General features: G+C 58.0%; 10 protein-coding genes across 10 annotated transcripts; all 10 read right to left on the reverse strand.

Moving 5' to 3' along the window:
• Nucleotides 1-2,009: 2,009 nt before the first annotated feature.
• Nucleotides 2,010-3,446, reverse strand: LINJ_35_1630 (conserved hypothetical protein; the record flags this gene model as incomplete). Its single annotated transcript, XM_001468946.1, has 1 exon — nt 2,010-3,446. One exon carries the CDS (start codon nt 3,444-3,446, stop codon nt 2,010-2,012), a length of 1,437 nt encoding a protein of 478 aa, XP_001468983.1.
• Nucleotides 3,447-4,580: 1,134 nt separating this feature from the next.
• Nucleotides 4,581-5,651, reverse strand: LINJ_35_1640 (hypothetical protein, unknown function; the record flags this gene model as incomplete). The annotated part of the gene is made up of 1 exon (XM_001468947.1): nt 4,581-5,651. One exon carries the CDS (start codon nt 5,649-5,651, stop codon nt 4,581-4,583), a length of 1,071 nt encoding a protein of 356 aa, XP_001468984.1.
• Nucleotides 5,652-6,949: 1,298 nt separating this feature from the next.
• LINJ_35_1650 (conserved hypothetical protein) lies at nt 6,950-8,869 on the reverse strand (the record flags this gene model as incomplete). Its single annotated transcript, XM_001468948.1, has 1 exon — nt 6,950-8,869. One exon carries the CDS (start codon nt 8,867-8,869, stop codon nt 6,950-6,952), a length of 1,920 nt encoding a protein of 639 aa, XP_001468985.1.
• A 1,258-nt stretch (nt 8,870-10,127) lies between these two features.
• LINJ_35_1660 (mismatch repair protein) lies at nt 10,128-12,650 on the reverse strand (the record flags this gene model as incomplete). Its single annotated transcript, XM_001468949.1, has 1 exon — nt 10,128-12,650. The coding sequence occupies one exon, from the start codon at nt 12,648-12,650 to the stop codon at nt 10,128-10,130; it is 2,523 nt and encodes an 840-aa protein (XP_001468986.1).
• A 1,158-nt stretch (nt 12,651-13,808) lies between these two features.
• Nucleotides 13,809-14,240, reverse strand: LINJ_35_1670 (putative 60S ribosomal protein L26; the record flags this gene model as incomplete). The annotated part of the gene is made up of 1 exon (XM_001468950.1): nt 13,809-14,240. One exon carries the CDS (start codon nt 14,238-14,240, stop codon nt 13,809-13,811), a length of 432 nt encoding a protein of 143 aa, XP_001468987.1.
• Nucleotides 14,241-15,166: 926 nt separating this feature from the next.
• Nucleotides 15,167-16,003, reverse strand: LINJ_35_1680 (conserved hypothetical protein; the record flags this gene model as incomplete). The annotated part of the gene is made up of 1 exon (XM_001468951.1): nt 15,167-16,003. The coding sequence occupies one exon, from the start codon at nt 16,001-16,003 to the stop codon at nt 15,167-15,169; it is 837 nt and encodes a 278-aa protein (XP_001468988.1).
• A 722-nt stretch (nt 16,004-16,725) lies between these two features.
• On the reverse strand, nt 16,726-17,682 carry LINJ_35_1690 (conserved hypothetical protein; the record flags this gene model as incomplete). Its single annotated transcript, XM_001468952.1, has 1 exon — nt 16,726-17,682. One exon carries the CDS (start codon nt 17,680-17,682, stop codon nt 16,726-16,728), a length of 957 nt encoding a protein of 318 aa, XP_001468989.1.
• A 1,299-nt stretch (nt 17,683-18,981) lies between these two features.
• LINJ_35_1700 (putative RNA 3'-terminal phosphate cyclase) lies at nt 18,982-20,070 on the reverse strand (the record flags this gene model as incomplete). The annotated part of the gene is made up of 1 exon (XM_001468953.1): nt 18,982-20,070. One exon carries the CDS (start codon nt 20,068-20,070, stop codon nt 18,982-18,984), a length of 1,089 nt encoding a protein of 362 aa, XP_001468990.1.
• Nucleotides 20,071-22,367: 2,297 nt separating this feature from the next.
• CYP14 (putative cyclophilin 14) lies at nt 22,368-23,702 on the reverse strand (the record flags this gene model as incomplete). The annotated part of the gene is made up of 1 exon (XM_001468954.1): nt 22,368-23,702. The coding sequence occupies one exon, from the start codon at nt 23,700-23,702 to the stop codon at nt 22,368-22,370; it is 1,335 nt and encodes a 444-aa protein (XP_001468991.1).
• Nucleotides 23,703-25,453: 1,751 nt separating this feature from the next.
• Nucleotides 25,454-26,572, reverse strand: LINJ_35_1720 (putative casein kinase II; the record flags this gene model as incomplete). Its single annotated transcript, XM_001468955.1, has 1 exon — nt 25,454-26,572. One exon carries the CDS (start codon nt 26,570-26,572, stop codon nt 25,454-25,456), a length of 1,119 nt encoding a protein of 372 aa, XP_001468992.1.
• Nucleotides 26,573-27,184: the final 612 nt, after the last annotated feature.

Raw genomic sequence — 27,184 nt, forward strand, 5'->3', positions numbered from 1 at the left:
TTTTTTGTCGTTTGCTCGCTGCTTTTTTTTTCCCAGGAAGCTGATGTGCGTGCTTCGCCGCGTTTTTTTTTCGTTGGTCGGTCTGCTTTGTTCCACCCGCTCTCCTTGACGCCGTCAGGTATGCTACGCTCCAAGGGAAGGCGCGAAGGCGAAGGCGAGGGGGGGGAGGGTTGAACAAGAATAAGAAGGGGAGGGGCGAGGGGAAAAGACAATGACACACACACACACACAAACAAGCTTCCCCTCTCCCCCAAAAAGAAATGAAATACACTCAAATCGTCCACCGCCAAGCAACAAGCAAGAACAACAGAATGAGAAGGATGATTGGGCAGAAGAAAGGGAACTCAGAAGGTTGCTGTCTTCAATGTTTACAGATGTGTGTGTGTGTGTGTGTGTGTATGCGCCTGCCTGCCTCTGTGTATATGTGCCCTTCACGCTCCTGCGTTGGTGTGTATATATGTTAGTGCATCCTTAAGAGAGAATCGGAGAGAGGAAGTCGAGGAGAATGTCATGGAGAAAGCGGCATGGAACGAGCGGCGCCTACTGGATGATACGATCATCTGAACCAAAGAGAAGCAACAAACAGTACTGGGGGCGTAGAAGTCATAGCCTCCAAGACTGAGGGTGCGCAACTGATCGCGGGAGCTGATTCAAGGTTTTCCTCGCCACAGCTACCCACCAAGCAGCTCGTGGAGGCGCTGTGACTGGCAAGACGCGAGACTGCATCGGTGCTATGGAGACGTGCGGCCGCTAGGACCTTTTCTTGTCCGTTCTTCTGAAATACGCAAAAAAGGCATGGTAAGGCATAAACAAAGAAAATGCGAGGGAGGGAGATAAGCGTGTTGCACACGCACAATAGCGGACAGCAAGGCCATGAAAGAAAACAGGCCCTGCCCCTCCCAGACTCACTCACCCACCTACCTACCTGCACACACACATGAAAAAAGAGAGAGGAGGGGGCCCGAGAACGGTGCAAGGATTCGCAGGCCCAAAGACTGGTGCTGTCGCTGCTGTTTACTTTTTCCTTCTACTTTAGTTTGTTTCGTTGTTTGCGCACACGTCACTGAGGGGGAAAAGCCCAAAAGAAGCGCTGTCCTGAACGCCGGCTTCGAAAGAAGGGAGAGTGGCGGGGAAGGAGGCAGGGGGCGATGACGAGGGTGGGCGGGCGGGCAGGATGACCTGCAGAGAGACAGACAGACATTTTAACAGCGGAGTAGTGCATAACGGCCACTGGACAGGGCAGCCGACCCTCCCTCCTTCTCCTTTCATCGGCCCCGACCCACTCCTACCCAATACACACACGCATATCCACGCAACACCACAATGGGCCCCTAGAAAACCGAGCACAGAATATATATAAAACGATGCCACTAAAAAGAAACGGCGCAAAAAGAGGTGGAAGGGAGGGTGGGAATTAGTGACATAATGGCCAAGAGAGACAAAAAAAAAAACAGCAACGGGGCACTGGCGTTGGTAAGCGACCACGACCAGCCCACCCACACCCACACTACTCTCCCCTTCCCATTTGCACGAACCGCTGCGCTTTTTCGGTTGGGTTCGCTGCGAGCCCGGCAGAGGCTCGTCAGGGGAGAGTTTAGAGGGACCGAAGCGGGTGGGTGAGAGTAAGTGAAAGATGCGTTCGCAAAAAAAAAACAAAAAAGCTCGGAGGAGCAATGCGTGACTACAGACGCGGATGAGGGTGCCTGAAGGTCGTGGAGGAGATCCCATCGCGCTGTATCGTACTCAACGTACACACGTGCCAGCACGCGCACGAAGAGTTGCCCCTGCATTGGTGTCGATGCAATCGCCCAAGCAAGCCCCTCTCTCACACACACTCCTTTCTACCGTCACGCCACGGATTTTAGCTGGGGGGGGGGAACAGGAAGCGCACGGGTATATCGGGTCGTCGGCGCGCGCGTAAGTTTCGCAAGAGCACATGCACTCACACATAAATGAATAGAATCTACGAGATAGGTAGAGAAAGAGGGCTACAGGGGCAGGCAGATGCACTAGAACATGTTGCAGCACTTCGATCCACTCGTTTTACTCGTCGGTATGGTGGCAATCATTGCCCATTCCCTCTCTGCAGCCGATGGGCTATCGGCATCGGCCAACGCACTACGACCCCTTGCGTCTGACGCCGCGCCGGAGTACTTCTGCTGTTTCGACTCGCGCCCCTGGGCCCCGTTGCGGCGTGCGCTGCCGTTCGCATCTGCGCTGTTGCTGTGATGAGGGCGCAGCTCATTGCTGTTCTCAGCTCCCTCGTGAGACGATACTTCTTTGGCTGCGGTTGCAGAGGCAGCACACCGGGGAGGGCGTAGCCGCGTCTGTGCGGCGAAGTTCGACGCGGTGGCCGAGAAGTTCCTGGCAAACTTCCTGCGCCGCACCTCCGCTGTAGGCTGGCAGGGTGACAGCTGCAGATTCACATCTACCGTCATGGACGTCTGCGTCCCCTCAAACGTGTCTTGCCTGTTGCACAGGCTCTGGCGGCACGGAGAAACTGCCTCACCGGTCGAGCCGGTGCATGCGTGCTGTAAGGAGCTATCGCACTCGCTAACCGCGGCGGCGCACCAGCGCTGTCCCTGCCCCTGTGAGCGTTCCCCCTCTGTCGCGGTCGTTGCAGGCGGCGGGGACCGTGGGGCCTCGTACCTCCGTCTGTTGAAGGCCCTTCGCCGCCACTTTGGATGCTGCTTCGGGTCCTCCTGCTGCGCGGGCATGTGCCCCGATTGAGGGTGGCGTGCTGTGTCACAGTGCTGCAGTTGCTGCGGATGAGGCGCCGGCGAGCCCGCCTGGGGGATGACAGCAGCTGTGGTGATGTCAGTGGAGTGCAACGGCTGGTGACTTTTCTCGGCTACCGTCGTGCAAACGACGGATGGCTCATGCTGCGGCTGCTCCTTCTGTTGCTGCTGATTGTCTGACGACGATCGCGACTCAGACGCCAACCGCTGGCGTTCGCATGAGTCGACGAGCACGGCTTCCAGGTCGCTGAGCCGGACGCATCCGCTGTTCGTCGGATCCAGCAGCTTCATCGCGGCGTCGATCTCGCCGTCAGTGATGGTAGCAGAGCCGCTGGTCAAGATAAGAAAGATATCGCGATGGCTAATCACTCCACTACCGCTTGGGTCTATGCTCTCTACCATCTTGTGAATAACCGACCGCCCTGGCTGGTTTGTGTGCGCAACATCCTCACAGAACTGCAGAAAGCCTGCGAATGTCACGACGCCGGCCGCGGCGCCCGGCACCGTCTCAGTGAACTGATGAATGGCAGTGGGGGTGGGGTAGTATCCCACCTCCCGTGCCGCCGCAGCCAAGAAGCAGACGGGGATGTACGGCTCGCGAATCTCATCCCGAGCGGCAGCGGCGTCGGCGTCGGCGTGCGCGTCGGCCGCGTCCACCGCGAACAAGTGAAACACCGAGCACACCCTTTCCACGTTCACAGGTGCCATGGCGATAGGGATTGTAAGAACGATGCGCTGTGGAGCTTCAGAAATCGGTCTTCTACCTCTATACAGGTGGTACCGCTTGCAACTACCGCGGCCCTTTCGGAGCTTTCGAGTTTTCGTTTTTCTCCGCTTGCTTCTCGCTTCAATGAAACGCTTTACGTCGAAGGAATGCGCGAGGGGTGCACGACCGAAAAGGAAGAGGCGCTGTCAGTTCTGTCTCTCGCCCCCCTGCCTCTCTGCGTCGACCCTTGCAGCGCGCAGCATAACAACAAAACGTGTACACGCACTTTGCAGTCCGCCGTCGAGATGGACGTGAGAGATCTGCGGATAAGGTGGGAGGATACGCTTTTCTTTATTTCCTGCTTCGACATCGTGCACCCCCCGTCCGGCGCGCACGCAGAGGGGAGAAACAACAAAACATCGTTGAGGTTGGGGTCAGCAGGCGAGGAATGAAAGTGCAGACAGAGGAATGCGAGCAAGCAAAGGCACAACAGTGAAAGAGAAGGGTTGCATCACTGTCGCATGCGTGTGCGTGACGTTGTCGGCGAGATACCTTCGAGAAGGGCATATTGGAGCACGGCGACATGGGTGGATCGTCGTGTTCGTCGGCGCTCACACTCACACCGTCGCCTGCAGGTGAGGGGGGAGGGGCATCAGACGCACGGGTGCCTCATGAAGCGTGCGCATCCGCTGTGGGGGAGACGCCACGACTTCCCTAGCGTCTATTTCCATCTTTTCTTTTTGAATTGTTGCCCAGAGAGTGTCTAGGTGGCAAGATCAGCGACGACCGCATAGAGGTGCACTTGAAGGCACGGATAACAGTGGATGACAGCTACTAGAGCGAGAGACGTACGTGACCGGAGAAAGAGAACCTGCTGCCCTGGGAAGAGCGGCTGCTCCACCCTCCGCGGCTATCGAACAAAGAGCGCAGGCGAGAGACTAGAAAAATGAAGCCAGCGGCACCTGGCGTCGAACCAGCGCACAGGCAGAAGTCTCGGTGAGGAAACAAGTGTGCAGAGGACTGAGAGGAAGAGAAAGACAAGCTCCACTGGGCTGCGGCCACAGAGGAACGTGTCTGGCCAAGAGGTCCGATGCCTCCCTTCTGTTACCTTTTCGATCGTCTGAGGCTTCTCGGCCCTACAGCGCCTCAAAACGGCACCGCAGAGCCTCCAAGTTCTTCTGCAACATCACCGCGTCCTCTTGCACCTGCGCCAGCAAGGAGTTCATTGCCGCCTCCATGGCGCTTATGCGTTGCATCCCTTGCATTGATGTGGTGGCATCGACATCGCGCAGACATTCCGCCACGGCGACCGCCGCCTCCATCATCGGCGCCATTGTATGCATCGCACTCTGCACGTGGTAGTAGTCTTCTAGGGCCATCTTAGTGCGGTCCACCTGCTCAAAGAAAGGGTAAAAGTCATCCTGGGCCGCCTCGAGCGGCACGTGGCGGCGCTGCAGTTCAGCAGCGAGGAGATCGCGAATCCGAAAGACGCACTCCTTTTCCAGTATCGCGGCGTCTGCACGTCGCTGCAGCTGGGCCAGTGTTGATGGCTCCGCGAGCAGGCGCATCAGCTGCGCCGCCTGAAGCTCGTCGTCGGGCATGTCCGTGTTTGCCTGGTTTAATTCCGCACTTGACTTGGAAGCACCCACGCCTAAGCGCTGCATCAGTGCGTCGCATTCGTCCTGGATGCGAGCCAGAGCGGTTTGCACATAGGCCTGCGACAGAGGCGAAGAGGACGCCGACGAGGCAGAGCTGAATCTGTAGACAGGAGGAATGAAGTGGTCGAGCCTGTTGCCCTTTCTGGAGGCGCCCTCTTGAGCCGATGGCGGTTGCTTATCGGAAGTGGACGCTTTCTGGGCAACGGCAGCAGCTGCCTCGTCCCCGGCCTTGAGTTCCAAGGGCACCTGTGCGCTGCTGTGAGTGCGCAGAGCTGGGCTTGCCAAGTGTGGCACGTCTCTTTCCCGCAGTACAGGTGAGACGCCAAGGGCTATCTTCAGCTGCCATAGCGCTTCGTCGCGGTCCCACTTCACCGGAGGTGTGGCTGCCGCGCTACTTTTCGCGGTGTCGTAGCGTTCGCCGACGGCAACGCCATTCAAAGCGTGAGCCCACATGGAAGAGTACCCTGATCCGCTGTCCTCGAACACGTCCTCGGGACGCGCCACCAGAGTCGGCGGTACGCCGGGATCCCTGACGATGCGAGACGGCATTACAGCGCCGCTTCCGATAGATGTGAAGAAATCACGCGAGTGGGTAAAAGGCAAGGATGGGTTCCGCTAGCTTACAGCACAAAACTCGCTGAACGGCCGGGTGTGAAAAAGACAGTCTCTGCGTGTGCGCCTGTGCCTGTCGATGGGTAGCTATACTACGTCGCAGGCAGCGATGCAGAGGAGCGAGATGAAAAGACAGAGACACGAAAGCCAACGATGTAGCAGAAGATGTGAGCCCGAGAGCAATGTGATTGTGCCGCCCTCGAGTCTGCATTCGGTCCAGCAAAAAAAAAAACAATGGAAACCTTATGTCTTCCACACGTGTGTGTCCATTCTCTGCCGCGCAGCAGGAGCCCAACGCCACTCTGCTGCCCCCGGCCAGTCACAGACCCATCTCGTGGTGCAAAGCAGCCGTAGACACGCGCCAGTGCAGCAGTGCACCGACTCCGTCGGCTCAGCACCGCCTCGAGACCTACCGATCCGCCGCCTCGCATGTCGCCTCACAGCGGCTCACACCATGCCAGTCGCCATCCCTGGTGCATCCCTCGCGGTGGCACGCAGGTTGCCCACCACCAGTAGGCAGTGCGAGGGCCGGGCGGGGCACGTTCGAGTCGCGCTGACACGCTGCCCACCACATGGATGGCACACGCGTGCTCGCTGTCGCAGGCCGCTCCGACGCAACGCCGTCCACGACATGGCTGTCGGCATGAGCAGCGATGAAGCGCTCTGGCACCACCACGTCGCGGGTGCCTGGCCCCGCGTCACCACCGCAAGTGGCTCGGCATTGGCAGGGATAGGGGGTGCTGCTTGGCCTCCACACACACACACACACATAGTGGATGTGCTGGACCCTGAGGTGCAACGGTGAGGTTTCCCCCTCGTCATCAAGGGTAGTAGAGTGCAACGAGAGACACTAAAAAAAAAGCTGTTTCGCTCCCCATGGTGTACGGCGTATCCAATGCCAACGTCGACATTGGAGGCTAGCCACACTTACCCGCCTCACATGTGGGCAACCAAGCATACACAACGCACACATGCGCAGACCAAGGGGGCGACGGTAGTTGCCAAGCGTGCTAGCCCTCTTGTTTCTTTCGTTCCCTCTTGATGATGTCGCTGCAAGCTGTTTCAAATTGCCAGCCGCCCATGCGCATCAAAAGAGGCGGCAATCGGCATATTCTCACAACCACCAAGAGCACAGCATCAGCCCGGCTTTGTGACTCCTGCGCAAGCATCATGCATAGCCGTCACTGCACCGGGGTATCAGCAGAGGATTCTATGCCATCTTTGTACTCTCCGCATCACAAGAGCAGCTGGCGATGCCGCTGCAGCTCCTGGTCCCGCACACTGACAGCCTCCTGCAAGCTCAGCAGCTGCTCCGACTGGTGACGGATCGTGTTCTCCTTCTTCGTGATTGCCACGAGGATGCGCTCGTTGATCTGACTCAGCTCCGCGTGGTGGCGCTGCTCCAAAGTCTTCTTCTCCATCTCAAAATCGGACCTCAGGCGAGCCACTTCCTGTGTCGCGGCGCCGTGGCGCTGCTGTAGCTCCCATACCTCCTTTACGTGCTGGGTCTCGAGCTCGTGAAGCTTCTTCTGCCATTCGTGGTCCAGGATGCTCATGCGCTTCGTGTACTCGGAGCGCACCTTGTCCTCGATGGCGCTTATGTGCTGCTCCGACAGGTTCGCCATGTCCTGAATTCTCTGCAGCTCCTCGGCTTTGCTGCGGTTGGCCTCGAGGGCGGTGCTTAGCTGCTCCTGGACAAGGTCAAGCTCCACCTGCAGTCGCTCCTTCTCACGCGTAACTTGGATGTAGCGTTCCCGCAGCATTCCATCACTGCCCCGAGCAGACTCCAAGGCGCGCAGGTGCTCCTCCTCGAGCCGCTGCACCACCTTGGTCACCGCCGCATCGCGCTCTAGCTCGCATTTCTTGCGCATCTCCGCCTCCTTTGATTGCAAATAGCGCTGGTTTTCCTCCTTTGCATCCTTCTCGCGGTCCGCGAACTCAAGCATCAGCTTCTCCTTTAGACACTTCATGCGTTCGTTCACCTCGCCTGTCACGCGCGCCACCTCACTGGTCACCGCCTCGTGGAAGGAGGCCTGCTCCGATGTCTGCTCGCTCTGCAGGCGCAGCACCTCCTTCCCAAGTCGCTCGATCTCTCGCTGCAGCGTACGCTTCTGATCCTCATAGTGGTGCTCCAGCTGCTCGCGCCTTTGCTGCTCAAGACGGCGCTCCTCCTCGAGTTGTCGATGAATGCGCTCGCTTTCGTCGCGGAGGCGATTTCGCACAGCTTCCTGCTCGCGGCTGAGCAGCTCATCTGCCTCACGCCGCAGCTTCGACTTCAACTCCTCTAAGGAGGCATCTTTGGCGGCAATGGCCTCGTCACGCTGGCGCAGCTCGTTTTCGTACTCCTCGCGCAGACGCGCCTTTTCGGCCTTGTGCCGATTCAGCAGCAGCACAATGTCCGGCTCGAGGGACTGCAGCGTCGATTCCTTGATGCGCTTCGCCTCGGCCAGACGCCATTTTTCGCGGTTCACCTTCTCCTGCGCAGCCCACTTGGTACGCAGAGACGAGAGGGCCGCTGCATGTGTCCCTTCTAGACGTCGAACATCTTCGGCGTGTTTCGCTGCCTCTTCGCGCAGCCTCACCGTAAGCGTGTCCACTTGGCGCGTCAGCTCCTCCTTCGCCTTTTCCAGTTTTTCTTTCTCCGCCTTGGCGCGCTTGCGTTCTTGCACATGCGAGTTGCGTAGCTCGTCAACCTCGCCCTGCACAGCTTCGCGCATCTCCTCCTTTCGGTTTGCCTCCTCGGCACGCCACTGCTGGAGGCGGCTGCGAAGCTCTGCATTGTCCCGGCGAAGCTGCTCATTCTCGAACTGCATCCCCTCAATGCGCTTTTTGATGCCAAGGTATGTGTTCTGGGCAGACTCGGCGCCGCCACCGGTGATCCACGACACCGACATCGCTGGCACACCAACGGACGGAGGCGACGTGGACCGTCCCGGCGGCGCGTGGCGGTGCGTCGGGGTATCGTTCGGCGAGGCATTTATGGATGATGGCGCGGGGGTGCTGGCCGTGACGTGCTGCAGCACCGACGATGTGAGCGGCACAACGCTCGAGAAGCTGGTCGCGAGTGTGCAGTCTCGCACGCTTCGCGCTTCGCACTGCGTCGCGGCAGCACTGTCAAGGTAGGAAAGGATGTTGGCTACTTTCGCCTCGTTCATCTCGCGGAGATCTGAGCAGCAGCTGCCAGCGTCATCAGTGACACGCCTCGGCTGCGAAGAGCCGTGGTGCATCTTGCTCAGAGCAGCACAGCAGCACAAACGTTAACAAAGGAATCAGAAGAAACGCCCCTCGATAGAGGAGAGAGACCACACGTGCTTGGTGGAGCGAGACCTCCCTCCTCCCCTCCCCGGAGGCAACAAGGCCCGTTGTCGCTTGTGTCTCTTGCGGACCGCTTTTCTATTTCTGCAGAAGCGAGACTCGCGCATGCAAGAGCACGCGAAAAAAGAACTTGGCTCAGCGGTGTGCAACGCCTTCGCGAAAAGACGACGCTGACGAGGAGGAAGAGGAGCGCGTGTGCGTGATCCTTCACTTGCCCTGCCCAACCTCGCCACCTCTCTATGTGTGCACAAGGAAATAGTAAAAGCGGTGTCAAGGAAACCACACACACACACACGCACACGAAAAAGAGAGTTCTAATATGAGTGGAGTTAGGCCTATGTGTATGTGTGGATCTATCACACGGCGCGAGCCTTGCGCACGCGTCTATTCGGCCACCCCACCCCACCCACCCGAGAGTGCAGGCGCGACGTAGCCGTTGAGCGCCGGTGTATGTATATGTCTCTCTGTGCGCACTCCTTTTTCTCTCCCCCCTCCTTTTGTGTGGGGATCAGGGCGATGGGCCTCGGTGTAGCTATCGATGTTGCTGTTTCGTGCGAGTGTACACGCAGAGGAAGAGGAGCGATGTGTGATGTCTGTGCATGTGAAAACGGGAGTGCGACAAGCGCGACTGTGTCGCCGCAACCGCACCCCAAAGGAGCAAGAATGCGTAGAGAGGGAGGAAGGGGGCGAGTCAGCAAGAAAAGGGCCTTTTTTGTGCCATAAGCGCTGCCATGGTGCAGCGCACGAGCACAAGGAAACAGAGGCGTCCCACGGAAAGACAGCACGGGCGAAGCAGGTCGTGTGGAAGGGGTCGACCGTGCATATGGTCCCCCTTCAATCTGCGTCCTTTTCACTTAGCCCCAGCACCGTCATCATGACCCCCCCCTCCTCATCGGACCTTATCCTCTCATGAGGAAAAGAGTGGGGAGGGGGGCAAGCAAAAACAAACAGAGTCGCAATGTTGATGCGCTCCCACATTCTCGTTGCTATCGTCGCGTGCCTCTCTATGCGTGTACGCGTGCAGAGGAGTTGTGCAATTTAGTGGGCAATGATGTGCGTGCGTATTTACCGGCATAGGTCTCCGGCTTTGCAACATACTCATCGTAGCAGCGCACCACCTCTCTGAAGATCTGCTATGCTGCATAGCAGCCGCAGCGTTGGTCGACCATGCGGGCAGTTCCACGGCTGATCCAGCTGGCTTAGTCGCTCGAGGATGAGCTTCATGCGCTTCACCGTGAGCGGGGTGCCAATCATGATGCTGCTGCGGCACGCCTTCGTGGCCATGGAGTGCCACACCGCACGCAGCGGCTTCGTGATGGTGCCGTATTGTACGAGTTGCTGCACCAGCTCCATCACATCCGACGCGCTCACCACGTCGTACGGCAACACCGGCAGCGAATACACCAGCAGCTTCGTATCGTCGCTTCCTCGGCTTACCTTGAAGCCGTGCTGCTGAAGAGTCAGCTTGTGCTCCACGGCGAGGTCCACCTCGTGAGCACTCATGGCCACGGACACCGGCATCACCAAGGGCTGTGGCGTTGCCTCGTACGCGCGCACAAGTCGCTCGTAGTTATACTTCTCATCTGATGCGTGCTGATCGACGACGAACACGTCACCGTTGGGGAGCACGGCAATGATGAAGCCGTGGTTAAACTGCCCAATCACCCGCATCTCCTTGAAGGAATTCTTGGTGAAGTAGTGGTTCAGATCGTCGGCCGTCTGGGCACCGAGGGTGCGAGAAGAGGACCGGCTGCGCATTTTTGCTGACACCGACAACGCCACCGCATCGGCTGGGTCCGCGGAGAAGGGCTCCTGCACGAGCTCGCTGAGATCCGGGTACGCGCACTGATAGCAGCTGCCCCCGCCCCGCCGCTGACTGCCCTCGTCAGAGAGCCGCGTAACCTCGACTGCCACTGATTCCGAGCGCAAGCCTTTCGCGTTGTCAGCCAAGTGCCAACCGCAACAGCAGTCTTCATGGTCATCAACGTCTGCGGATGACTTGAGGGCGGGTGGGTCGCTGCCTTCGCTCTTGTCTTCGACAGCGCTGCGGGAGCTTTCCTTGCTGTCCTCGTCGTCCTCGCCGCCACCGCTAATGCTGGATAGCGAGGAGGGCAGCAAGAGTGGAGTGGATTCAGCCCTCTCGCCATCCCTGTCCGTGCCGGAGCCGTCATCGTCGGCTGCGCCATTGCCGTACAGGAGGCTGCCGAGCTTTGGGAGGTCGATCACCGAGGAGGAGCCAGCCGTGGAGCTGAGGTACGACTCTCCACTGTGGGCGTCCAGGGCGCCAGCGGCGACGCGGCCGCCCGTATCCGTTTCCTCCATCTTCGCTCGCTTGAACGTGAACTGCGTGAGCGACGTGGCTGAAACCGGTGTTCGCGTCAGCTTCGTCAGCTCCGTGGCACGCACATCAGCGGCGCGGGTCTGCGCGATACGTTGGCCACGATCCAGGTCGACCTCCTGCAAGGCCGAGCCAAACTCTTGCAGCGCGCACTGGTACAACTCGTCCGCCAAGCGTTCCTCTTGCGCAAGCAACACCTTGCGCTTGTTGGGGGTAAGGTTTACGTCGTACTGAAGTGAAGCGTTCGTCTTTACCTGGAGGAAGAAGGCAACGTGCAGCCGCTGGGAGGCGTTCGGGAGGCATTGGATGAAGGCGTCGTTGAGCGCCTTGCCCAAACGCGGCAGGTCGACGAGCCGCCCGTCAAGGGCAAACACCTGATGGCCGCCGCTTAGTCGCCCGCCGCCGCTTACCTTCGACACGAGTCCGGTGAAGGTGCCGAACGACAAGCTCCAGTGCACACGCTGCATGTGCGAGGTGCAAAGGCCGCCGTACGCCTCCGTCACACTGCGCGTTGCATCGCCAGAGCCGGTGAGCGAAACGAGCGTGACGACGGCTGAGTTGGGGGTCTCCTGGTGCTGCACCAGAAGACGTATGTGCGGGTGCGACACGGCGTACTGCTTCATCGTGCTGGCCACCTTGCTGAGCTGCTTGCGGCAGTTCTTCACGTACTCGCGGTGCCGCACAGGAAGGTGCTTGAAGAGATGCCGCGCAGTGACGGTGGTGCCGCACACATCGCGCAGTCGCACCGCCTCCAGGCGAGACGTGTGCGATGTATGATCATACGAGATACGCACCGTCAAGGCACCAGTGTCGGCGCTGCGCGTCTCTACCGTTACATCACTCACGTGGGCCAAAGAGTGGAGCGCTTCCCCGCGGAAACCAAGTGACGGATCAGAGCTGTCGCCCTCATCCTCTGCCACACACGCGCTCTCGGCCTGGCTCGTCTGACCCTCGTCGGCTTCGTCCTTTGCAGTCGCATGAGTACAACCGTCGCGATCGTGCCGTCGCTGCTTCGTAGTGGCGCGGCTCGATAGCAGAGGCGTGCTCGCACCGTCCAGCAGCTCATTGGCCGCGGTGTTCACTAGCTGACCCATGGATATTCCCGTGCCGTCATCATCAACGACAATCTCATCGAGACCGTAGTTGATGAGTCGAATAGTCACCGTCGTGGCCTTCGCATCCAACGCGTTTTCGGAGAGTTCCTTCACAACGCTCGTGAGGTCCGTAATTACTTGTCCCGCAGCAAGCTTGCGCGCGCTCGCACCATCCAGACGGGTAATCATTATGGCTGAAGGGTGTGTGCCAGGCGTCTTATGCGACGGTGTCACTTGCCACCCCTACTCAGATGACGGCAACACACCTGTGACGGCGCCACATCGAGCGGGGAGCGGCCTACACGTGGATTTAGCCTTGATCGCGACGTATGGGTGCTACAGGGAGGAGGAGTAGGGAGGGGGCTCTAGCCAAAGACTGACGGCGTCAAGACAGACAGACAGACAGACAGCAGATGAGCAGGCCGTGCCACTAAGATCCAAGCACACACACAAAAGGAAAAGGGGGCGCTGCAGGAGGGTGAGGGAAGAGGGCACCGAAGGCTGACACGTCAAACGTGTCTTCTATAATACCAAGATACGAAAGAGGAAAAAGAACGGCGTGCATGCATCCATGCCCCTGTGCGCGTGCGTTTGTTTGTGTGTGTGTGTGTGTGTGTGAGCCAGTGCGCGTGTTTCTATTCGGCACACCCCCAAGAGTGGCAGGTTTGCCGTCTTGCGGGGGAAGAGAGTACACTCAGAGAGAGGTGCAGTATACAGACCGGAGAGGAGATCCTCTCTCCAGGAGACGGGCGCGAGGAAGGATTGGCGGCTCGGGGGCGGGGAGGTGCGCAGATGCAGCGGGCATCAGTGCAAGAGGGAGAGAGAGAGAAAAAGGGGTCAGTGATGTAGCCTCTACTGAATCAACAGGCATCCTGCGAACACGCACGCAGAAAAGGCTGCGCAGCGCTCGACCGTCTCTCCTCGCTGTTGATGCTGTTGCCTTCATCACCCGCGCGACACACCGCGCAACGAGGAAGGAGGGGAGTGGCGCAGCCAGAGTCCCTCGCTCACTCACGTTTGCTTTGCGCCTACTCCGCACACACACACAGAGAGAACATCTGCGCGTTCACGGCAATAAAGCTCTGGAGCCGCCCGAGAAGGGATCCTCGAGCTTCAGAATGCGCTCCGCCTCGTTGTGAGGGGGAGGGGAGGGCGTTCCGGTTGGAGTCGCACGCTTCAAAGGATTTTTTCTTTTCATGAAACGGAAAGAACAACAAAAGAAGATGAAAAAGGGCAAAAGCGTACCGGTGATGGATGCACGCACGTCGGAAATGACGTACACGTGCGCACGCACCCATCGTGGCACGCTTGTGTTTCACTGAGCCTCAATCGCGTTGGGCGAGATCTCTAGTCCATCTGCTGCATGGCTTTGTCTGCAGCGCTAATCTTGCCCTTGCCCTTGTCGGACTTGGACGAGCGGTCCTTGCGCTCCAGGATGGACTTGCGGTGGTGCGTCAGCTTCAGCTTCGTAATCTCGACGTTGGAGGGATGGATGCCGACGGCCACAGTGGAGCCGTTAGCCTTCTCGCGGTTCACCTTGTCGATGAGGATGACCCACTTGAGGCGGTAGCACGCGGTCACCTTACCCTCACGGCCCTTGAAGGTGCCACGCTTCACGATGACCTCGTCGTCCTTGCGCACGGGCATGGCACGCACGTTGTACTTGGCGCGCAGCTCCTTGGAGAGCGGGGCGCTCATGAGCACACGGCGCACATGGCTCGGGGCCTGAAAGTGCGCACGGCGGGCCTTGCGGCGGGAACCACACTTGATACTCGCCATCTTCTCAGAGGGGAAACACTACAGTGATGCAAAGAAGAGGTATGGCAAGCCACAGCAGAGAGCGAGAGAGGAGGAGTCGCAGCAACATGCGAGCACGCGTATTTGTGCGCGTGCATATACACATGTGTGTGCGTGGGGAGGGGTGCGAGAGGGGAGTTGGGTGTGGGGGAGATGAGTTTGGTGGTCGTTTCATCGGACTCAGGGGAGAAACGTCAGAGGACATGAAGGGGGTGTGGCACAGCGATGCCGATGGACGGGGAGACGCGTAGAGGGAAGGGAGGCAGGGGAGTGCGCCCGAGCAAGTAATAGAGTCGCTGTGCCTTCCCACCCTCTCGCCATCACGCCTTCTTTCACAAAAAGGACAGAGAGAAGCACGTGATGCAGGAGGAGGCCATAGAAACTAACTCGGAAAGGCCCAGCAAAGTCTCACGCCTGGTTGTGATTCAGCGATGAGGACACATCACACACACATGCATGCATACAAGCATGCACCTCCGGGACGAGAGAGGGTGAGAAGTGGCCTCATACATCGCTCTCTCTATATATTATTCACTTGCGTCACTAATTCTTGCGACGCTGATGAACACATCTACTCTAGGAGGGAGAGAGGGATGGGAAGAACAGCAGCAAAAGCCCCCAAAGACGGGACCACGAGCAACCGGGTCAAAGCAGCACAGCAGCAACTCACCACACACCGACAGAGAGAGAGACAGCGACGAAGAAACGTGCCTCTGCGAAACGCTGAGGGCAACGGAACAGAGGGGAATTTGGTTATGATCGCACCAAGATGCGCTCTCGCGACGGCGTGAGGAGTAGTGCGCTTCTTCAACGGCGGCGCCCCTTTCCTTTCTCGAAGCAACGATATATCGCTGCTCACTTTCATTCCCTTCACCTCTGCCTCACATGTGGGCTGTGCCGCATTGCTTTCAGATGCGAAACGGTGGGGCAGCTGACTGGGGACTGTAGACGTTGGCCCCGGGACTGCGGCGACATCCGTGCTGGATCGGCCTCTGTGAGATACTTAAGTCGTCCGAGGAAGACGAGTAGTAGCGACTCGGTGAGGGGCCATAGTACACGTCTCTGCGATCGCGATCGGTGTCGGGTGTGTAGTAAAGCCTTGTCGCACTTACCCTGTCATCACTATGGAGGCCGGCGTTGCGGTTCAGAAAAATCGTGTGGCCTGCTGCGGTGGATGGCGGCGTTGCGCCGCCATGGCCCGTGTAGTCGGACTCGTCCATCGCGCGCCGCGCCGCCAAGGAAGTTCGAGTGGTGTAGTTGGCGCCGATCGACCTCGCGGTCGGCAAGTGGAACTTGATGAGTCGCACCATGAGGAAGAACCACACACGCAGCGTCGAGTAGCTCAAGGAGACGCATGTGAGGACGTAATTGAAGCCCATTATGGCGGCAGGGAACTGCACCCGCCACACAATGCGCGTTTCTATTATGAAGATGGGTAAATCGCAAAAGAAGAGATGGATGCCGACACCGTAGACGCGGCGCCGCTTCGCCACCTCCTCTGGCTCTGGGAAGCGCCAGGCCCACATGTAGAAAACCGAGGCGCCAAAGAAGTAGAAGAGACAGCATACAACCGTCAATGAGAGGTACGCCATCTGTGTGCTGTGCGTGAGCCGTGACCCCGGTGTCTGCACCCACGACAAGAAGTTCACAACGCTGAAAAGCGAATGCAAGAAATGGATCGTGAAGGTGAGAAGCGTCACGCAGCGGGAGGAGCCTCCCAGTCCCTCAATGATTTGTAGGCCCATTGCTGACCCTTGTCTTCTCTGAAAGAGCAGAAGAGGGGGGAGGGCTACTTGCGCACTGTCTCAGCAGCAACACGGAGCAGCCGAATCCGTCAAGCGGCGTTGCAGTGCAGCCAATGCGGACGCGGGTACAAGCAAGGAGGTGGAGAGAAAGGGCGAAAAAGATGCGCAGCAAGTAATAAAAAAAAACGTTCATAAGTGAGTGATGTGCGAGCATGGCCTTCCTCAAGGGAGCTGCTTCCAGGTCTTCTGCACCCTCAGCCCTAACCACCCTCCTGAATCGAGAGGGAACGCTCCACAGAGAGCGACAGCAGTTGGCCGCGAATACAAGTGAATCCGCAGCGCGGAGCGCAAAGAAGCGAAACAAAAGACACGCGCGTCGAGCACACCAACTAGAATGAGAGTAAAGCTAGACGCACAGGAGATAGGGAGTGAAGTGGAAGCACCACATACAAAGTGCAACAGAGGCCCCCCCGCTGCTCCTTCACACCACATAACGGGCGAGGTCTTCACTGAATCAGCTCGACGCGGCCCTCCACGTTCTTCTTTTTCGTCCGAGCTGCGCCAGCGCAGCCTCTATGCGTTTCAAAGGCTATCAATACACATTTATACATGTGAGCGCGGCCGGCCGCACCTGTGCCCACCGCTCTTGTTCCAAGAGCAGTGCGCAAGTGAGAAGACAGGCCCATTACGCCTCACCAGCACCGCATCTCGGTGGTGCGCCTCTACTTCACTTCAGCGGCAGAAAGCTTTGCCTTGCTCACGAGAAGAGACGCGTGCACATGCTCGAACGACTGCTCCGCAGCCGCCACCGATGACTGCAGCTTCTGATTCACGCTCCGCAAGCTATCCACCTCACTTTGAAGCCTCTCCAGCTCTGTCTCCTGCTGGCCAATCACCTTGGCTGTACTCTTCACGTTCTCTATGAGCAGTGCGCGCTTCTGACGGGCCTTCCCCTCCGCATCCTGAGAGGCTAGGAGCAGGCGTCGTAGTTCATTCACTTTCGCCTGCATGAGCCGGACTTCCAAAGCCGGCTCATGCAACCTCTGTTGTTGTCTTTGAGAGGACGATAAGATGGAGCTGCTGCTGCCACTGCCGCTTCCGTCCTCGCGCGCACCTCGCTGCCGCGCTCCACTGCCACCGCGCGCATCGTGCGACATGCTGCGAGACTTCACTGCGCTGAATTTTGTACTTTGTTGTTGCTGCTGCTGCTGCTGCCGGTGCGCCTTCTTCCACATGCGGTTCTCTGGAGCCTGTGAGAGAGAAGTTCCATTGAAGCGCGACAGACGCGGCAATACGTCGTGTAGCAGCTGGGTGACACCCTCATCCTCGCCCTCGCTGCTACGCCTACCTGTCTCGTACATGGGGTTGCCGCGGACGTCGAGGTGGCGCAGCGACACAAGCGGCCGCAAGGCGCAGAGAGTGTCTCGGCTCTCCAGCTGATTCTGTGCCAAGTTCAGGTGTGTAAGATGCAACAAGGAGCCGAGCGGCGCCAACGACTCTATTGTGTTGTTCTCCACGCTGAGATGCGTTAGCGATGCGGGTAGGCCACGCAGAGCAGAGGTACTCAGATGGTTGTGCCCGGCCTCCAGTACCTGCAGCCGCGGCGTGTACTTGGCCAAGTCGCACAGGTGTGCCAGTTGATTGTGCGCGATGCTGAGCCGCACCAGCGTGGGTGGCATGCTCTGACTGTGCAGCTGCGTCAGTGCGTTGTGCGACAGATCCAACACCGTGAGTCCTTTCAAGGTCTCGCCACCGGTGAAAAGGTGGAGGGAGTTGTAAGATAGGTTCAATAGACGGATGGCGGGGAGCGCAGACAACGGCGGCGCTGCGCCAGCGGCGTCACCCCCATCCGTCGAGGTCGTCGAGAGAGCGGTCCGCGGTGCCGCCAAAGAGGCCTCTACCAGCGCTGACCGTGCCTTCGCAGCATCAAACGCGAAAAGCCCTCGATTCGAAAAGTCCAAGTCCATCTCGACAGGTGGTGTGCGTATTTTTTTCTCGCTCTGCAAACTGCAATCTGTGCCTGCACCTATGTGTGTGCGCACCATGCAGCCTCAGTGGATGCAGTGCGTCCCGGCTGAGGGGCACGATGCAAAGCAAAAGAAAAAAAGGCCCGGTGGAGCAAGGAACGAGCACAGAAGCCGTGAAGAAGACAACTCGCTCCTTTTCCCTTTGTTGTCGCAAGCCCACGTCGTTGAATGCCACTGACATGTGCACGCATTACCATAGGCCGAGTCGAGATCGAGGGGGAAGAGAGATAAGGGATGCAGCTCGCTCACACATACACACACACGCGCGAAAAAAAGGAAACAAAAGTCAGAGCGAAAGGCCGCCCTTGAAAGGTGGAGATCGTTCCACTGCTGCGGTGGCGCCTGCACTGTCACCTCTCCCGCCTCCGTCCACATCCCTCACTGACCCCCTCACTCACTCCACCGTTAGACGAAAAGAGGTCGTAACTCTCGCCTTCTGTCTCTCTGCTTCCTTCCTCACCGAAACCACCTGAAGCTGTTCCGCTATTCGACAAAACCTCACATATGCCAGATGGGAACGAAGGGGGGGGGATGTCTCCGCGTGGATGATCATGTTTTGTTCGCTTTTGTTTTTTGTTCGCGCATAAAGGAGTTTGATTAGACCTTAAACGTAGCTCTCCGCCACGACGCCAACCCACGCGCGCAGCGCCTCCCTCCTCCTCTTCCTCCACGCTTGCGCACTTGGTACGTAGATGAGCACAAGCCACATCGCTCAAGAAGTGCGCGGCGCATAGTGCGTTGAGAGGGCAGGGGAGTTGGCGGATTAGGTGGTGGGGTGTTATTCGTAATGGACACAGAGAAGAAAAAGACAACGACGCCAGCGAAGGGAGGGCGAGCATGCATAGACGCAGGGGAGAGCAGCGTCGGCGCGCCATGTCCTGACAACCCAGACACAAACGCACACACACAAATACTCAACGACAACACTAGTGAAACCAGTCGCGGTCCTTCTCAGCTTGACTTCTTCCAAACATTCACGGCATTGCTGCCGAGGCAGGTCACTAGCGTTGTGGGGGGCAGATTCGGCCCCGCGAAGGACGCGTCTGGCTTGACGGCGCACGACACTCCAAAGTACGAGTCCATCAGCATCAGCGCTGACACACCGCTCGCGCTCAGTTGGCCGAAGCGCACGGTCGAGATCTCGTCCGGGCTGAGCGCCATCAGCAGCAGCACCAGCATCTGATGGTGCGCATCGACGCAGCCACCCTCGTAAATCTGGTCGAACAACAGCTGTGCTGCACGCTTGCCGACGTCCTCGGGTGATTCCTGCGGCATGGCAACCGACTCCTGGGAGATGACGCACAGCTTGCTTGTTGTTTCGGCGACCAGTACAACGCCGTAGCCGCTCACGCGGTCGTTCCGGTTGGCCTTGCTGTTGTCAACATCGGTCACCACGTACACATCGGGCAGCAACTTAAGCAGTTCTCCTTTGGCGGCAGTAGCGGTTCGCTGCGGCAGGTCGGCCGCGGTCCGAGAGGCGAAGGCAATGCCGCGGATGCGCCGCACCCGCCCGCGCTCCTTCGTCGTAGCGCTAGTGAGGCGTCGGATGGCCTTGATGTCTAGCTCTACCGCACCACCGCCACCAGGGGCGGCGCCGCGGCGGATGATCCGCAGACTGCTCTGCACCCCAAACAGCTGCACCCACCGCATGGTGACTGTGCGCACTGTGTCCACGGAGAGGTCCAGCTCGCCTTGGGTGGCGCCCACAAAGGTGATGCGCGAGTCGAACTTTGCAAAAGGAAGCAGCAGCAGCGCCGCCTCGATAACGTACGTGACGCAGCGCTGCGAGGGCACCTCGTGCGAAAAGGACCCGCCCAAGATCATGCCGGGCGTGAACTGCAACGTGGTATTGTGGTCGGTGCACTGCAGGGAGGAGCCGCTCGTGACGCGGTCGATAAACTTGAGGAAGTTTGCTTCGTGCGCCTGAATGCCCATCGGGTCCTCGTCATCGTGGATGTTGGTGATGCGCACCGGGCGCTTTGAGAGAATGCTACACACGATGTGGTGCCGAAGCAAGCTGCTGCCTTCGAAGTGCAGCATGGCAGACCAGGGGGTGGGAAGAGGGGTGTGGGTAGAGCAGGAGAATGCGAGACAGTGATTGTGGCATGAGGGACGGTGTGACGACTATAGGGGAGCAACGGCCCTTTCCTGGTCTGTGTAGCAGACTAGATTCGGTGGAATGGTGTGTGGTTAACTCAGCACGCGCACGGGTGTGTTTGAACGAGAAAGAGGGATAGTAAAGCACAGAGGAGGATATTCAGGGCAGGGGCGAAAGTTGAACGTCAGCATTTCACCCGGAGTCTGTTAAATTGACGGCGGAAAGAGAAAGGTAAGCCGAGCTGCACCGGAACGCATGTGAGGATGACCAGACAGCATCTCTGATGCAGCGTCAATCTCGCACGTGAGGCGAAGGTAGCGATGTCAGCAGGCGGCGCGCAACTGGACCAGCCGCATCCCAGCAACTGTGTTTTGCCTCTTTCGGGATCGAGAGGCATACCCCACGAGTTCTTCAAGGGCACGTTACGAGCCGCGTAGCGATACTATGATCAGTATGATATCTTTGTGTGCATGTGTGAGAGTGTATGTGAGTACCCGAGTCGGTACTTTGATCTCAGAAAACCAACAACAACGGCAGCGAAAACGTCAAAGGCGGTGAGGGACTTGCCGGCACACGAGTGCACGGGGAGCGGTCAACACACAAACAAACGAACTACACCGCCACCACGTCGGCACAGCGGGAGAGCATTATAAACACCACCACCATACCCGGCGCACACAACGAAGTACACACATTTGTATGTGTGTATGTAAGGAGAGAGAGAAGGGAGGAAGAAAACGGGACTTCATTTTCGGATTGCCGTGGGTGACCGTGTGCGAGCTACTCGAGAACCAACAACAAAAAAGACAAGTCATGTGGGTTATATGAAAAAGAAGGAACAAGTAGGCACACCATACAAAGAAAACAACACCAATCGTGGAGCTACTGGACGAAGGTAAAACAGCGGCGCACGGGAGACACTAAATCTCGAACTGCGTTGCCTGCCCCTTCAGGTAGTAGGATATTTTGCTTCCACACGTGTGTGTCCATTCTCTGCCGCGCAGCAGGAGCCCAACGCCACTCTGCTGCCCCCGGCCAGTCACAGACCCATCTCGTGGTGCAAAGCAGCCGTAGACACGCGCCAGTGCAGCAGTGCACCGACTCCGTCGGCTCAGCACCGCCTCGAGACCTACCGATCCGCCGCCTCGCATGTCGCCTCACAGCGGCTCACACCATGCCAGTCGCCATCCCTGGTGCATCCCTCGCGGTGGCACGCAGGTTGCCTACCACCAGTAGGCAGTGCGAGGGCCGGGCGGGGCACGTTCGAGTCGCGCTGACACGCTGCCCACCACATGGATGGCACACGCGTGCTCGCTGTCGCAGGCCGCTCCGACGCAACGCCGTCCACGACATGGCTGCCGGCATGAGCAGCGATGAAGCGCTCTGGCACCACCACGTCGCGGGTGCCTGGCCCCGCGTCACCACCGCAAGTGGCTCGGCATTGGCAGGGATAGGGGGTGCTGCTGGGCCTCCACACACACACACACACATAGTGGATGTGCTGGACCCTGAGGTGCAACGGTGAGGTGCCCCCCTCTCGTCGTGAGGGCGACTGTATCAAAGGGGAAGGAAAGAGCGGATCTTCCCACCAGCACCACATGTGCACAGCGTTCGCACAACGAACCCATCGACGCGCACATACACAACGGCGAGAGAAGCACCACCACACGCGCATAAAGGCGACACCGAAGAAGCGAAAGACCGGCAATCATCGCAAGAAGTAAGTAATGTGCGCGCATCCAAAGATGCGCCGCACCAGTGGAGGATCGCATGGAGGGAGAAGGGGGAAGTGGGGCGGCGAGGGCGATGTTGGGAGGTCCATCAACGCACGGCCGTCGCCGTCTCCGCATCCCACTCTCAAGCCCTTCAAGAGAGAGAAGATGCGTTAGAGGAACTGCAAAGGACAATAGGCGTGAAAAGTGTGGCAGGGAAGGTGCAGCAAAACCATAACCACATGAGGCAAAGGAACAGAGGTGCGAGACGCACCACGCAGCCCCCCGTCGCTGCAACCCACACCCTGTTCACCTCTTCTCTCCCGGACAGCGTGTCCGCTTCGCCAAGCACGTGTACACAGATACGAGGGAGTCACTAAAGCACATATTGCATGATAAATCGTGCGCCCCTTCCCCCACACGCGCTTTTCTTTGGCTTTATCAGTGGTCGAAGAGTCTCGTTCCCTGCCGTCCTCCTCCTCCTCTCGGGGCACTTTGTGCCTTTCGCGCCCCCCGTGCGTGTGGTCTTAGAAAAACCACCATTTTCTCTTCCGCACCTGCGCCGACCCACCCTCTTGCTGCGTCGCGACCGCCGTGGCACCGATCTCATCGGAGTGCTTGAGCACGTCCGCTGACAAGCGCGGGCCGAACTTTTCATCATCGTACCCGACAGACACGGACTCGTACAGTTTCCACGGTATTGGCGCGATGTGCGACTTGGCGAGCGTGCACAGCTCTCCGCAGCCCTCAATGACGTAGTTCCGTTTCGGCGCATTGCCATGCTTCGAGCCTGCGTTGTTCATCCGCTCAATCACGTTGTACCCACCAATCACAATGGCGAACACCTGCGGCTTGTAGTCGCCCGATGAGATGTGAATGGCGAAGTTCGGGCTCTCGCGGTTGGGTCCGTACGCGATGGAGGACAGCGCGCCGCGCCAAGCACCGTTGCTCAGGTGTTCTGTCGGCAGGTAGTGCGAGTTGAACCCGGGGACATCGTGCTCCATTTCCTGTCCGTCGCCGAAGATCAAGCAGTGTCGGGGCACGATCGCCGCTAGGGGCATCCCGCGGAAGGAGTTACCCTTGCCTCCGTTGCCGGTGCAACGACGATGAAAGTACTCACAGTAGAGCGGGCAGTCCTCGTTGAGCAGACCAATGACAATGCGCCCGATGTCGGTGCCGTTCTCGGTTACGTCGAAGTAGACGACGCTGCCGATGCGCAGGTCGGCCGGCATCTTATCCACACCGCGCACCACTCGCTCGCTCGACAGGGTGGTCTGGTAAAACACGTACAGGATGATCAAGAGAAGAACGAACACACCGATGCGAATAGCCGTCATGAAGAGCGCATATTGCCGGGCGTGCTCCTCGCACCAGGCCATCATGACCAACTCCAGGTCCGTCAGAATGCGCTGCGGCAGCGGGACCTCTTCGATAAGCGTGAGTGGCAGGCGTCGAATGCGGGTGATAGGGTTGCCTTTCTCATCCTTCACGATGATCGCGTCTTCATGAAACCCCTCATCGCCGTTCTCTTCTCCGTAGTCCTTCTGTACCACAGCCATTTCTGCGCCGTCTTCTGCACTTGCCGGCTTGCTCATGCCTGTCCCATCCGTAGCGGGACCGCCGCCGTCGTCCTTCTCACCATTGTCGTTAGAGACGCGGTCGCCGTTCGCCGGCAGTGTGGAACCGATGCTCCTGCTATCAAGGCGCAACGCGCTAAGGCGACAGCCTGCTAAGAGAGGGGATGCGGAGGTGCCAAAGGTGCGCGCCGAGGCTACGGAGACAGATGGAAGCGGCTGACACACTCGAAACCACAACCGTGCCACCCCTACACGACTACATACACCTACATTACTGCGCAGCATCGTTAACCACCGAATCCTGGCTAGCGCACAACGCTGCAGAGACGATAGAAACAACAAGGGCACGCTGTTATGAAGAGCGATAGCCCAGAGGTATGAGATAGATTAAATGGGTGTGGCCAGGTGTGAAAAACACTAGCCCTCTCACAAATGCACAACCTCTGCAAATCACGGTGGGGGACAGAGGACTCGCTTAAGAGCGATCCGCAGCGCTGCTGGTGCAGAAGTGACACTGTAAAGATTGGGGATGGGGCTGCACAAGACAACGCGATGCGTGTGCAAAAGTATGCCCTCCCCTGAAGAGATGGTACTAAAGTATCCACAACATGAGGTAGCAGTCCACGCACATACACAAGAGAAAGCGCAAGAATGAGGTCCGAAGACACCTGGAAGTGAAAGCAGGGGAGGAGAGGAGCGGGGAAAAAGAGCGAGAGAGAGAAAGCTCATTTTGCGCTCCGGGTGGGAGACACACCATCTGGGCCAACACAACCATGATTGCCACCTGAAGGACAAGCTCGCGCTGCATAACCCACAGTCAGCGCCCATCTCGTTCACCCACTGGTACAGGGAGAGAGATGATGAGAGCTGAAGCCGCCAGAAGATTCTCGATATTTCATATTGCCCATCCAACGCGTGGCTGCCATCCCCCCGTCGGCAGATCACGCCAGCAGAGGAACAAACGTGCACACATACAACCCCAAGGAATCACCGCTTGAACGGGCGATGCCTTTTACGTCCTTGTTCCCAGATCACGTTTCCGCCGTGTGGACCTCAGCGTCCCTGTTGCAATACTTTCGCGCTTCTTGTTTTCTCTTGACTCTAAAGCGCAATGCAGACCTTTTCCTTTAGCACTAGCATCAACACGAGTTCCGCGCACGCGTGCAGACACCCAAGCACACATCCAAACACCCAAGCACGCACGCACGCACACACACACAGACACAGACACAGACACACAGACACACAGACAAAGAGAAAGACAGACAGTGACGCCAATCCCACGGCCAGTCTGGCAAAGAGGAAGCACACCACAAACAGCGAAGAGGAGGAGGAACTCGACAATGAGAAACAATAATAATAATAAAACAAGAGCATAACAAAACAAAAAGGATCAAATATGCACACACACACACACACACACACACACAAACATACAATGAGTTTGTGTGACGTAGTTACTGTTAACGTGGATCGGAGCTAGCGTGGCGCGACAGGCGGAGTAAAAGAGGGTTGGAGGAGAAGGACGAAGAGGAGGGGGTGCGGTCCATGTGTAGCGGAGAGCGAGAGGCGAGGAAAGGGAGAGAGGAAAACAAAACAAGAAGGAAGACACAAGTGCACACACACACACACTGTAGATAAAGTCGTCTGTGGCATGACAGAGAGGGAGGAGGTTTGTGTGTGTGTGTGGGGGGGGGAGGGACGCAAAGCAAGGTGACGAGAGACTAGAAAATGCTCCGCAGTGTGCATGTGTGAGCAGATGTACCAAAAATAAGGAGAGTGCAGGCAGTGCCACACATAGGACTTATCTAAGACAGAAAAAAAAACGTGAATGCGTGTGTTCCTCTCGTCTCTGTTTCCATCAGCAGGCACTCTCCCGCTTTTATCTGCGCATTTGCCCTTCTCGTCGCCTTTCTGACTCGTTGCTCACCTCTTTCTGGTGGGGAGCGAGAGGACAGCCGAGACGCTACACATTCACTACCACAGACACAGACAGAGAGATACGGGCACGCAAGCGCAGGCTGCTCATCTTGCTTTCAAGACTCTATTCTTGGCACTCTCTTTTCGTGTACGTTCTCTTCGTTGCATACACTCGCACCGCCGCCTCCGTTCTCCGCCGCCACGGTGATTCCGTCTAGCGTAAAATCCTTGGGTCTGACCGGGTCAAAGTATGGGTCCATCATCGCCTCTGCCGCTTGGATCCGCTTCATGTGATCATACTGGAGCAGCTTATCTAAAAACGCGAGTGCCTCGGGCGGGCACAGGTGCTCGTTTTGCCCATTCACAAAACTCCTCCATGGCTTCTTCGCGTGGTAGCCTAGCGTCGCCTCTAGCACGGGCGGCAAACTCGCGTTGTGCTTCTTAAGGTACACTTGCAGGTCGTCCGTGCCGAGCACCTTCACAATGCGCACCAGCTGATCCGTATTGTCCTTTCCGCGGAAGAATGGCTCACGAATGAAGATCATGGCTGCTAACATGCATCCCAGCGACCACATGTCCAGCCGATAGTCGTACATGGGCAATTCTACGAGCAGCTCCGGCCCCTTGAAGTAGCGCGACGCGACGCGAGCGTTATAGGACGTGGCAGGATGGTAGAATTCAGCCAGACCCCAGTCAATCAGCTTCAGCTTACCTGTTTTATAGTCCAGGCACACGTTGTTCGGTTTCACGTCTCGATGCATGATGCCATGCGAGTGGGCGTATTCGAGGGCCATGAGAACCTGGAAAATGTAGCTGCGCACCTCTAAATCGGTGAAGGTGGGGAAGACGGTTCGGAAGTCACATGACTTCACGTACTCGAAGACGAAGGAGGGTGTTTTGCTATTGGGCTCCCGCACGACATCGAAGAGGTCCACAATATTCGGACCGCCTTTGAGCGTCTGCAGCACCATCAACTCACGCAGAATCTTCTTTTTCTTGACTGGCTTCAGCACCTTGATCACAACCTGACGCGGCACCTTGGTGTCCACGCCGAGGAAGACGTCGCTATACTTGCCACGGCCGATCTTCTGCACCACTTCGTACCGGTCAGGGCTATTCCACTGCACGCGCAGAGAGTCGTAGTCCCAGTAGGAGGAGGGCTTGTTGACGTTGACGTGGGCGTAGCGGTGCGCGCCATCGGAAGCTGGCGATTTTGGTGACGATCTCGAAGACATGGCCCCTAACTAAAGTCGCTTGGATCTGTTTTTCTTCTGCTTTTTCCTCACACACTTCGCTCCTTCTCCCTCGACGGAGATGTAGACTGACTACTCTTATACCCTCCTCCTTTCGAGTTCAAGCTGTATGGAGGCGAAGAGGGAGAGTCGCGGCCACCGCGCACACGTTGGGGGCGTGAGAGGAGGGTGGCAGCCAGATGCGAGAAGTTGGAGTCGCAAGAGAGAAGGCAGAGAGAAACGGATACAGCATCGAAGACTCATGAAGAAAGAGAGACAGTAAGCACACGTCGATGGGAGCGAAATGCGCTTCGTTTGTCGATGCCGCAGCACACTCAATCAGAAATCCACAGAACAGAGAGGCGCAGGGTTGTAAGATGGTGGAGAAGGGGCACATGATAGTGGGGCTTCGGTGCTGTGTACTGCTTCTCCGTTCCCTCTCCAAGCTGCCACTCGTCTTCTTGTCGTTTATCCCTCCTCAGCGTGACATCCTCCATCCATTATTTACGCGCGCATAGAAGTGAGCTGCATGCATCTCTGCTTCTCTGCTGCTCACCTTTTCTTCTTGAGTGAGCAGGACGGTGTCGAGGATATGGGGAGAGGGGGGAAGGGAAA

The sequence above is a fragment of the Leishmania infantum genome, chromosome 35 (assembly GCF_000002875.2).
Source record: "Leishmania infantum JPCM5 genome chromosome 35".
In the NCBI taxonomy this organism is placed as follows: domain Eukaryota; phylum Euglenozoa; class Kinetoplastea; order Trypanosomatida; family Trypanosomatidae; genus Leishmania; species Leishmania infantum.